The following is a 12,238-nucleotide window of genomic DNA, read 5'->3' as shown; positions in this document are numbered from 1 at the left end:
CCACATTTACTTTTTGGAAATGTGCCTAAAGCAGCTTCTGCCCAGGGCTTCCAGGGTCCTAGAACATTAGGGGAAGTGACCTTGGAGTATCAGGTCAACACAAAGGCAAGACCCAAATTCCAGCAGAAAAGGAGTAAATCAGTAGAAACTAGCAAGTGAAGGAAGCCAGCAATGACAGACAAGCACACTGGCGTTTTCTTCTTTCTCTAAAACTTCTAAATCATCCGTAACGCTATATATTACTGACAATATCCAGTGCTGCTGACACTGTTCCTGCTGTCTGTCTAACATACAGTCAGTACTGCCAAATGATAATTATACAAATGTCTTAAATGTTACTAGCAAGCCAAAGAAACAGGTCACCACCAAGAAGATACTTTAACTGTTGAATGTTAAATCATCGCAACTAGAATTTTTCTTCTGATGCCTAACGACATTAGGTTTTATCCCCGTCCAATTTCAGTTACATAGGACTGTTTGAAATATTTCTAGAAAAGTTCTAAAGACCCTTACACGTGTCTACAGTCTCACAACATTGTTTTGACAACAGAGAAGTGAATTAATCTATGATTAAAAACTTACAGAACGAACCTTTTAAATCATTGCAGAAAAGTATGTTTACAATATTTAGTCCAATCCCCTCACTTTACAGAAGAGGAAACAAAGCCAAAGTAATATTTTATTTATTACATTGGTGGGTTGGTAGGCACACAGGGTTCATTTTATCATGCTTTTTTCTACTTTATGCGGACACTGAACGTATTCTTTTTGTGTAAGGAGTATTTTGTGGTTGGGAAGGAAGGAGGGAAAAAAGTAGAGAAGAGGAAGTCAAAATGAGAAACAGAGCTGGGAAAATGAAGTTCCCCATCCAGAGAACCAAAGCAGTACGTGTAGGAGCTAGGGCCAGATACCCAGAGCTCTCTGCTCCCTGTTTGGCATCTTCCATCACACCATCCCATCTCCTGACCCAAGTCTGGGTCGAGTTAAGCTACAATTTTCTCCATCCCACTACAATCTAATTGCTCAGAGTTCTACCAAATCAAATCACCAGTCCAGTTGGAAATTTCTCAAGAGACATTATTAACACCACTCAGAGAACTAAACAAAATCAGAAAGCAACCTACTTGTACTCAAAAGAATTCTGGGTTTAAAAAAGAAAGTAAACATTTTCAAAAATCTTTAACCAAGAAGCAAGAGCACCAGCAAGTAGAATGAAGCTTTCGTATTACAAATGTTCAAAGTCAACCCAAGTCAAATCTCTGAGACTAAGCATGAAAAGCAAAGATCCGCCGCATGGTACTCTCACTTATTTAACTTATCCAGTGTCTGCTGAACCCCAACAATGTGGCAATGGTAGTTTGTGGTTGATAATATGGTGGTGGAAGGGACGCCGAGGGGGGCAGTCAGGCCACCTGGACCCAATCATGGCTTCATTGGGAAATTGCTGAGTAACTTCATGCAAGTTATACACCTTCTCCATACTTTACTTTGCTCCTCTGAGGAGGTTACTAAAATCCCTTACATGTAACTCCATGACAGAAGCCTGGTTCTTCTACATCTGAGAGATCTATAAATAATTATAAAATCAAAAACCCACTTCAAAACATTAACTTTCCCATTACGGTGCTACGTGTACTCTACCTGGACATTGTAAAACATACTAAATAAGTGCTTCGAACCCAGATTCTCCTGAGAAAGAGTTTAAAACTCAGGTTCCCAAGACCCAGCTCAGACATATGAAACAAAAATGCCTTGGGGAGGGAGGGAGGGAGGATCTCTTGAGGATCAATATTGTTATAAAACACATCTAAATGATCTGACATCCAGCCAGTTTCAAATATCATCCCTATGTTGGGCAATTCAATGACCCAGGATCTTTTGGATCCAAGAATATTAAAAAAAAAAGGTGAACAGGGTCTGGGTGCCTTAATGAATAATTAAGGTTTTCTTTTAAATAGATTTTTAATGTGACCAATACATTTTTCATATACACCTCCAATCCAAAATGTGAATGTGAAGGATGGAAAAACTAAATGAGAAAGTCTGTTCAACTCAATAAATAAATCATGCCTTGGGAAAGTACAACTTCTCAGAGTTAATGACACAGAAAACATGAAAAGAAAATGAAGAGTATTCTGAAGGTGTAGGCCTGAGAAACCCACCCATCATTACTCATATGTCAGAAGGTTACCACCCTAAATGGCATTTAAAAGTCACAACAACGTTATGGACATAATCATCCCACTTATGACTCGGAAGTTCACCCAAAAGCTCCCATTTCTCTAGATTTGGCTTTTTAAATGTCAGCATGTGAATCAACACAACACAATGCAAGCAAAAACGTCACACTAAAAACATCTGACATGAGAAAGAAACAACCAGAGAAAGACAAAAAGGAAAGTACTATCTGCATAATTTTTAATGTAAATTTTTGTTGTGGACCTCTAAGAAAAGGCTTGGTCTTAGAGCTTACAACTTGAAAAAAAAAAAAAACATTATAAAAGAGGACTTCCATAGTACGTACATGTCTTAAATTGACCTTGGCTGCAAGGTTTAATCTTTACTGACACCTTGAGGATAGTGTCCTACAATATTGGTTGTATCGGTTGTAGCCAATGGCTGGTCTATAGCACTGTGAGTAGAGAACTAGGTAAATACCCCATGACTGAAACGTAACCATGGCTTAAATTAGTCAAATTAACTAGGTTTAAATGATTCCAGGTCCTAGACCCATACTAAGCAATGCCTTCTTTCTTCCTAATAGATTGAACAGACGTAATATCCCTTTTACAGCAATTAACTGTTATGGCAAATAACATGAACACATAAATATCCCACATGCAAATTTGTCAAAAGGAAGCAAGATATGTTTCCAGTATAGAAACCAAGAGGCTAGTCGTCATATCTTTGAAGAACTATGGTAATTGACAGCTTTGTATCTAAATTAAACCAAGAGTCCCCTGCTACCACCTAAAAAGTAAAAATCAAGTTTGCACAAACCTGTAGGAAGTTTTCCTTTCAACATAATCCCAAATATTCTAGTAGAAAGGTGTTTGCATTGCATGACCTTTACATTTCTCACCAACCTTTAATAACCCATTAGTTTACAATCTCCTGAATAATACAAAAATATCTGTATTGTTTTCCTGTGTCTTAAAAAGGCAACTCACTGTATGAGCATACTTAAGTCAACGTATTAATAGTACCAATATTTAAACATCTTATAATTTATCTCCTTTCTCCAAATGACACTGATTTTATAAGACCCTAAAGAAAAAAAAAGATTTCATTAAGTTCCTCATTTACTTTATCTAAATGAATCTTCATAATAACCCCATGAGGTACTGTCCTTCCTTCCCCCCCTTTTATTTTTCTTTTTAAAAATGAAGAAACTGAGGCTCACAGAATTAATAACTAACTCAAGGTCACATCACTAGGAAGTGGTAGCATCGCAATAATTTTAACCTAGGTCTGATTCCAAAGCTCATGTTCCTATGATCTTGGCTTAGGGTCTCCCTGGCGTGGGGTGGGTTAAGACGGTAATGAGGAATACACATCTTTGTATTATTCTGTATGCCTCACCAATTTGTTAGCCGTGTGCATCTCTTTTTTCTTTATTACACCTTAATAGGCTTCTCTGTTAGAGATGGGTTACCTAAGCATTCTCTTACAAAGCAAAGGATGAAGGAATTTGATACTCAAAGCGAGATTAGTTTTGAGTTCTACTTTTATAAGGAAAGAGAAAAGTTCACCACATTGATCATCCAGGAATATCTAGTTCAACCTTGCCCATATGATTAGCAGAGATCAAACACACAGTCTTGCAGAATACACAGAACCCAGCAGACAACTCAAATATTTTGTGAAGTGAATGAACATTAACTAATTTTCCTTATTAATAACGTAATCTAGTTAGATCAAATTTTCCCACACATGCGAGCATTAAATGTATATTAATAAGCAGTTATTCCCTCAAATTCAACATGTGCACGAATAAAACTTATGTGCCATATCTCCTTCCTTGAAAACATCCTTCCAAATGTCCCTATTTGAATTAATAGCATCAGTGTCTTGCCAGTGTAACCCAAAGTGGCTATGTAACAGCCATCTTTGATTCTCTATTCCCTCCTAATTCTATATCCATTCAGTTTCCAAGACATTTTTAATTTAGACTCTTTAATTCCTCTGCTCGGTCCCACTCAATTCTGAGGGGCATTTCCCCTGCTAGATTAGTATCCTCCTTCTTTCTCACAGATACAGAAATACCACCACCACCCCCTCCCCCATTAAGCCTCCAGTCTACCATCACAACAATGTATCTGGCACAGTGGGGCAAGACTCATAATCCCAAAGGGAAATGTTGATTTTGCAACTCCCGGCACAAAAGTTGTTCATGATTAAATTGTCTGTGATTCAACATTCTAAAATCTGGCTCCATCCAAACTGTCTTCCCAAAATCTTACCTCCATTACTCCATGTAACTCACCTATGCCCAAGCTCACTAGCTCTGGTTGCTGTTCACTTTCTCCAGCCCTTTGCCTTTGCTCAATGCATCTCGCCACTGGAATGTTGTTCTTTCCACTTTCCACATAAAGCAGTCCTACCCATCCTTTAAAATGTGAATTCAAAGACCACTCCACCAGTCCACACCTGGCCTCTGAGCCTGGAAGTAATCACTCCCTCCTCTGATTTCATATAATACTGTATTTGCACTTCTCTTTTGGAAATTAACACTTAGACTATTACAGACTCTGCATTTGTGTACATCTCTTGTCTTCACCAACCACAGACATCTAATTCATGCTTACCTCTGTATCTCCCACGGCATCTAGACCAGATCTCATACATACTATGGGTTCAAAAACAATCAGTTGATAAATGTTACACAAAGGCCTTGACACTGAAGGAGAATACGTCTCCATCTGCACCGCTTAGGCAATCTCTGCGTTTAAAGAAAACCAAAGCGGGGGAGCCTGGCTGGCTCAGTCTGTAGAGCATGCGACTGTTTATCTCAGGGTTGTACGTGCAAGCCCCACGTTGGGTGGAGAGATTACTTAAAAACAAAATCTTTAAAGAAAATCAAATCGTATTTTTCAAGTGTTCAATATCAAGTATGACAAAACCTAACTTCTTTGAATTTTAGAATTGGAAAAACAGAGGACATGAGAAGAAAATGATATTCATTTATCAGTTTAATCAGAAAACATTTGTCAAGCTGTCAACCATCAGTCAACCCTACACGGAACACAAACACATACACAAGCAGCACCCCCAGCATTCAATAAGAGGCCTTACTTTGCGGTAGACTATCATGTTTGGAGAACTGTCCTCTGGGTCAGCAATCCCCACTGCTCTTTGATCCCCAGATCCCTGAGCCATCCCGGATGTCTTCACTCACACTGCAAAAATAAATGAATAGACCGTTAAGACATGAAAAAATTATACAAAGAAAGTCCTGCCATGCAAAGAAGTATCTTTTGGCAGGTGATATGAAAATAAAACATGATAAATTTCTCATTTTTCCGCATTAATTTAAGCAGTATCTTAAAAAAAATATCTAGGGGATAACTGGGGTCTTGATCCACATACATTCTTCTAATCCCAAAGCAACATGTTCTTTATTTTCAGCCCAGAATCATGTACCCTAGAGGTGAGCTTATGCCGTCTTAAATAATCTCCTGAGGACAGATGAAGCCAATCATTGTGATGTTGATTTTGTCTTACCAAAGCTTGCTTCTTGATTAATTCTATGCACTCAAATCTGAATATTTTACTAGGGAAATGCAAATCAAAACCACAAGGAAAAACCACTTCATACCCACTAGGACGGTCATACTAAAAGAGAAAAACCTCAAATAACAAATGTGGCAAAGGATGTGGGGAAATCTGAACACTTGTCCCTTGTTGATAGGAATGTAAAATGGTTCAGTTGCTATGAAAAAACAGTTTGGTGGTTCCTCAAAAGTTAAACATAGAATTACCATGTAACTTGAAAATTCAACTATACCCCCAAAGAACTGAAAACAAGTATTCCAACAAATATTTGAACACAGATGTTCCCAGTAGCACTATTCACAATAGCCAAAAAATGGAAACAGCTCAGTGTCCATCAATCGATGGATAAACCAGATATCGTCTCTCCCTACAATGGAATAAAGTTCATCCGTAAAAAGCAATAAAGGGATGGGGCGCCTGGGTGGCGCAGTCGGTTAAGCGTCCGACTTCAGCCAGGTCACGATCTCGCGGTCCGTGAGTTCGAGCCCCGCGTCAGGCTCAGGGCTGATGGCTCGGAGCCTGGAGCCTGTTTCCGATTCTGTGTCTCCCTCTCTCTCTGCCCCTCCCCCGTTCATGCTCTGTCTCTCTCTGTCCCAAAAATAAATAAAAAACGTTGAAAAAAAAAAAAAAATTTAAAAAAGCAATAAAGGGCTGATACACGCTACGACACAGATTGGTCTTGAAAACATTATGCCTAGTGAAAGAAGCCAAACACAAAGGTCACTGCAATGGACTGGACGTTTATGTCCCAACAAAATCCATATGTTGAAATCCTAACCCCTGGCTTGATGGTATTAGGAGGTAGAGCCTTTGGGAGCTGATTAGTGCCCTTATAAAAAAGACGCCCAGAGAACTCCCTCCCACCATATAAGGACAGGGCAAGAATAAAGTCATCCATGAACCAGGAAACAGACTCTCACCACACACCAAATCTTTTGAAGCCTTGATCTCCAGAACTGTGAGAAATAAATTTCTGTTGTTTATAAGCCGGCCAATCTAGGATATTCTGTCATAGCAGCCTGAACAGACGAAGGCAGTCACACATTGTAGGATTCCATTTACGTTAAATATCTAGAATAGGTAAATCTATCGAGTCAGGAAGCAGACAGGTAGTTTCCAACAGCTGGGCAGAGGATGGAATGGGGCCACTGCTTAATGGACTTGGGATCCCCTCTGAGATAACGAAACATTTTGGAACTAGATAAAGGCGATGGATGCAGACCATTGTGAATGTATTAAATGCTACTGAAATGTATGCTTCGAAGTCATTAATTTTAGGTCGTGTGAATTTTACCTCAATTAAGTAGAATGAATATTTTTTAATTTGACCTTTTTAAAAAGCCTCAAAAGATAACAGTGACAACATATGGAATTTTTGGGTAAAGAAGTTCAGTTCTTGGTATCACACTATATTTGCTGTGTGACTTCGCACAAGTTAAATAACCTATTGGGTTCTCTTTGTTAACTTCCTTTTAAAACAAAATGTTGAATGCCTGCTGTGTACCCAGAACCACACCAAGGCAGCTCTCTCTACACTGCTCTCGTCAGTAAAATGTGAATTCTACTGAGTATTCACAGGTAAGGGTCTAATAAACTGAGTGTAAAGGTATCATATAAAGCCATAAAAGTCCTATACAAATGTTATCTCTAAGCTAAGAGCCTGCCTGGGTTATTTGCACAAAATTCATAGGCTTTTCATCAAAGAAACTTTTACAAATACCACACTTGACAGAAAAGGCCATTTCAATTTAAAATAAAAGCTCAGGAAATATTTTATTATAAAATAAGTTGGTACCAAAGGTCATTCCATAAAAACAAATTTGGGCAGAAGATGGGGAAGAGATAGGAATTTGTCATTTGTGCTAAGAATTTAAATGCCCAAAGTATACCGTTTGAATGTTGCGTGCTTTCTTCGTCATTTGTGAATTAAGATGCATTTTAAAAGTTAGATTACATGAAGAGATAAAGAACGTGCTCTTACCTCTATGTACTGTAATATCAGGGTTTCTGTGAATATAGTGTTACATGGAAAAGCTAATTATTAATTCCAATCAGTGGCTTTTAAAATTAAATGAATAACACGCTGTTTTATTTTTAATGAACAGCTACTTATTTGCCTACTCCTTTGCCTCAATACAGAATACGACAGAACATGAAAAACAAAAACTGAGTCCTTTTATGTATGCTCATTTATCTATGCAACAGAGGCATTTTGGGTCTCTGGCTTTATTTTTAAATGAACACTTGACTTTAATGACCATATTATCTCTCACCATAATAATGACCATATTATCTCCCTTGTTGTTATAACAACAAGGTTGGGAATGACCTAAAAACAATCCTGTTAGCCCTGCCTTCGCCTCTTCCTGGCCAATTCCCCCAAAACACACACACACACACACACACACACACACACACACGCACGCACGCACAGAAACATTTCTAGTGTTATAATAGGCTGATGGTCCAGGACTAGGACTTTAGACTACCAAGTACAGGCAGACAAGTCTCCCTATTGGGAATTTCAGTGAATCTAGTATATAGTAGAAAAACTTCTATTTTTGGTTCCTCTGGCAGCTCAATGTCATTCAACTTTTCTGTGTCTAGAAAGAATCATTGCTAAAATAATGATATAACCACTTTCAAGCCCATGCGTCAACAGATGTTAGACAAATGGGATGCAAAACCTACACAGGTAAGGATGTTCTAATTACATTCATTGACTAGGAAGCTAGGGCTCGTGACATTAAAGGGCTAGATTCTCATTCATTACAATATGTGAAATATTTATTAGTTTTTTTAAGTTTATTTATTTTTTGAGAGAGAGAATGAGACAGCATGAGCAGGGGAGGGGCAGAGAGAAGAGGAAGGGAGAGAATCCCAAGCAGGCTCCGCACTGTCGGCACAGAGCCCGACATGGGGCTAGAACCCACAAACCATGAGATCATCACCTGAGCTGAAATCAAGCAGACACTTAACCAACTGAGCCACCTAGGCACCCCTAAAATATTTATTTTTAAATGAAATATGATAGAAATGAAATAGGAATAGTTTAAATTTCATGGTAGTGAAAACCAAAAACTTCATCTTATTTATGCTACATGTATATATGCACACAGTAAATAATTCAGGGCCTTTTATTTTAATATTTAAAGAACATGAATGTTTTTCAGTACAAAACTACATTTCACAAAACTACAAAACTACACAAAACTACATTTCAGTAGAAAGAAACACAAAACTACATTTCAGTAGAAAGGAAACACATTAATGATATTCTTTTCCTAAAATGGCTTACAGCTAACCAAGGGAGAAGCTAAAAACGTGTTCAGGGCTTGATTTTTGAAAACTCCGAGAAGAGACAGACAGGTAGCACAGTGGTTACAAGCTGGAGTCTGTTATCAGACAGATCCACATCCAAAATTAGTTTGCACCACTTCCAAGCAGTGTGATCTGGAACAAGTTACTTCACCTCTCTGTGCCTGTGTTTCCTTATCTGTCACTATAGTCCCAGAATAGCGGAAAGCCTTCTGAACTGGGTGGCCTGGGTCTCCTACCTTGTGTGCAGTTGACTAGCTGTCAGAACCAGGTCAAGTCACAACTTCCCCGGATCCCAAGTGGACAATAGCTGTAAAACCCCACATCTCCAGTGTTCCTTCCAGCTCTGCCCTGGAACCTCAAAACTTTCCTTCAAATGCTCATCAGAATGTTCCGTACCACCTCTCTTTATCCTAGCCCATGTCCTCCATTTATGGCATCACTCATGCTGAGCTTGTCAAGGAATCACCAAACTGCTGGAGTGAAGCATCCTCTCCCAGACTCAGCATCCCCAACCTTGAAGCGATTTCTGTAATACCACCACCCACCACCAGGGGCAGTGGGACTCAACATTTCTTCTTGGAGCAACCGCCCTGAGCATCCACTTGCAAGGTGGGCTGGAGATATGAAGATATGGTAGGCCCTGGAGATATAAAGATAAATCAGACACAGATGATCTCATTAAAGTGTTGAGAGTCCAGGAAGAGTGACAGACATGTCCACAGAAACAGGACATCGTAATGTGTGGGTATTTGGCTATGCCGGCGCAGGGCAGAAGCTGGCAACTGAGATGACAGCGAAGGACGAAGAGGAGTCTGGGGGAAGCAGAAGAGGCCATTCCAGCCTAGGGGACAACATAGGCATCAAGCATGGCCACGTGAAGCCCCAAAAGCTGTAGGCACCCAAAAGAAAAAAAAAAACCATGAGGACTGATCTGATCTCAAGGAGATTAAATGGGACAAACGTGGAGTGAGAAATAACAGGGCTTTGCACCTCTCTTCGTTTACTTGTTTATCAGGAATCTCCTCTACTAAAGCCAGTTCTGCTTGGGCAGAGTCTTTGTTGGTGGGGTTCATCCTGCACCTAGAACAAGGTGTGGCACACCTCGTAGGTACTCAGACATTTTTTAATGAATGATGGAATTGATAAGATTCTACCAAGATGCAGTGCACTCCTTCTGGAATACCCATCCAGATATCAAGCCACTGAAACTGCCCCACAAAGAAGGCTCTTTCTTGACAAAGACCTACGGACAGAATCACACTTTTCCCCAGAATTTATTGATATGGGCCAGCCCTGAACTCAGGAATCCACTTTTGGAATCCATGAGCAATTTAGGTAAGAAGGAACATGTGGGAGGATGGAAAGTATAGTGAGGAGACACCTTGTCAATAACAGAACAATTGAGTATCTATGACTCAAACTGATTAGTAAATCTTCTGCAAGTCGGGACTGCAATTTACTCCAAACTTCTATTTCAGTTGTAGCTTGCAGTTACAACAAATGCCAGCTGTTTTCCTTTGTAATGCCAGCCTCTCTGGAGCAGCCAAGACTAGGGTCCAGCAGATAACAATGCTGAGCCCAGCAGGTAGAAAGACCTCCATGATGTGGAAAAGGAAGTGGCTTTGAAGTCAGACAGGAAATAGCATCTCAGCTCTGGCCACACCAAGACTGCCTTGGCAATTGAGTACCTCCCCCCACCTTCCCCCACCTTCCAGCTCTTCACCTGGAAGGTGAGAGTCCTCTACTTTGCAGAGTTGCTTTTGAAGAGGAAATCAAATAGGGCATGCAAATTCCCTAGTGCGGAATGAACGCAGCAATTGACCAGCAGTCTGGTTTCCAGCCACTATTTGGCCAAGTGAAATTCCCAGGCCATCAGCATCAGGATCATTGGAGAAACGCTTCCCCCACCTCAGGGATTCTGAGATGGAGCCATCAGCTATTTAACAAGCTTCTCGGGTGATCTTGACATACACCTAAGAGGCAGACCACTGCAGTGACACTCCAATGCCACCGAGATCACTGTCACATGAAGCTAAAATCCTTAAACATCCTGCCTGCCCTTCTTTGTGTCTAGCCCTCAAAACCCTATTCAGGGAAATATCTTGCAAGAGAGGTAATCAAAGCCTGACTGTAACAGTCTGAATATCTGTGCTACCAAATAAGAATTTCTGTTGATGTTATTTCCTCTCCTCCTATTGTATCAACCTCACACTGTTTGCTTCGGCCCATTAAAACCCAATGGATTTTTTTTTCTGACATCAGCAATGTTAAGCACTTTGGGGAGAAAAAAACTTTACAAGAAGTGTGCTAGCTCAGTAGTACAAGCTTGTTTATATAGCTCTAATCTGACTGAGAGGGCAGGAACCTCCAGGGGGGAGAAGAAAGAACAACGGTTCTGAAGAACAAATACTTCTTTCTGTTATAGTGGTCTGCCAACGTGACACTTCCTATACAGACGAACTCAAAGTCTAGCTGCTCAGTGACAGAGCAAGAGACGCCAAAGATCTTAAAGCAAGATGCGAGAGCTCAATCCCTAGGGGCCAATTTTGGTGGCAATGCCAGGCACCAGGATATAATCGCTTGATCATCTCAGGACTTTGGTTAGCATTTGGTGGTTCCCGAAAGCTGGTCCAAGGAATTGAACCAGACCAGCAGCCTCAGAAGCACCTGGGCTTGACTCTAAAGATCCATGTTCCTGGGTCCCAGGTGTCAGAAATTCTGATCTGGTGGGCCTACGGTGGCCCCTGGAGATTTATCATTTAAACAGTCCCCAGGTGATGTGAAAGCCCAGTCAGGTCTGGAAACCACTGCCCTAGATTCCATGGAGCCTGCCTTCTCTTCACCTAACCCCTTCACCCCATCCCATGCTGCCTACTGTCTGGGCAGCCACGTGGAGGTGGGGCTCCTTCAGACTCCCTTATATTTAGGAAGAGACTGCACTGAAAAGAGCAAGGGTCCTGGAGTCAAAGAACAGGCTCCCAATCCTGGCCATGCCACTTAGTGCTATGTGGCCACAAACAACTTAGTGCTATGCTTACTTAGCCTCTCTGAGCTTTGGTCTCCTCGTCTATAAAATGGAGTAAATGCTGATCACCGGTATCAGGGGTTCTCAGCCTTGTCTGCTCCTTAGAATCACCCGAGC

At 40.5% G+C, this 12,238-nt stretch overlaps 1 protein-coding gene across 13 annotated transcripts in view; it reads right to left on the bottom strand.

Annotated features, from left to right (window-relative positions):
• Positions 1-12,238, bottom strand: part of RGS6 (regulator of G protein signaling 6) — a 603,395-nt gene that overhangs the window by 542,202 nt on the left and 48,955 nt on the right. For 12 of the 13 annotated variants that reach the window (XM_060620202.3, XM_060620199.3, XM_060620200.3 and 9 more), the window contains one exon: positions 5,296-5,399. In XM_060620202.3, coding sequence (XP_060476185.1) covers positions 5,296-5,379 — 84 coding nt within the window. In that variant the 5' untranslated portion in view covers positions 5,380-5,399. Of the gene's footprint in view, positions 1-5,295; positions 5,405-12,238 lie in introns of those variants that run through there. The other variant, XM_060620209.3, reaches the window with a different exon arrangement.

This window comes from Panthera onca, chromosome B3 (genome assembly GCF_046562875.1).
Source record: "Panthera onca isolate mPanOnc1 chromosome B3, mPanOnc1 haplotype 2, whole genome shotgun sequence".
NCBI lineage: Eukaryota > Metazoa > Chordata > Mammalia > Carnivora > Felidae > Panthera > Panthera onca.
This window is presented reverse-complemented; position numbering and strand designations above follow the sequence as displayed.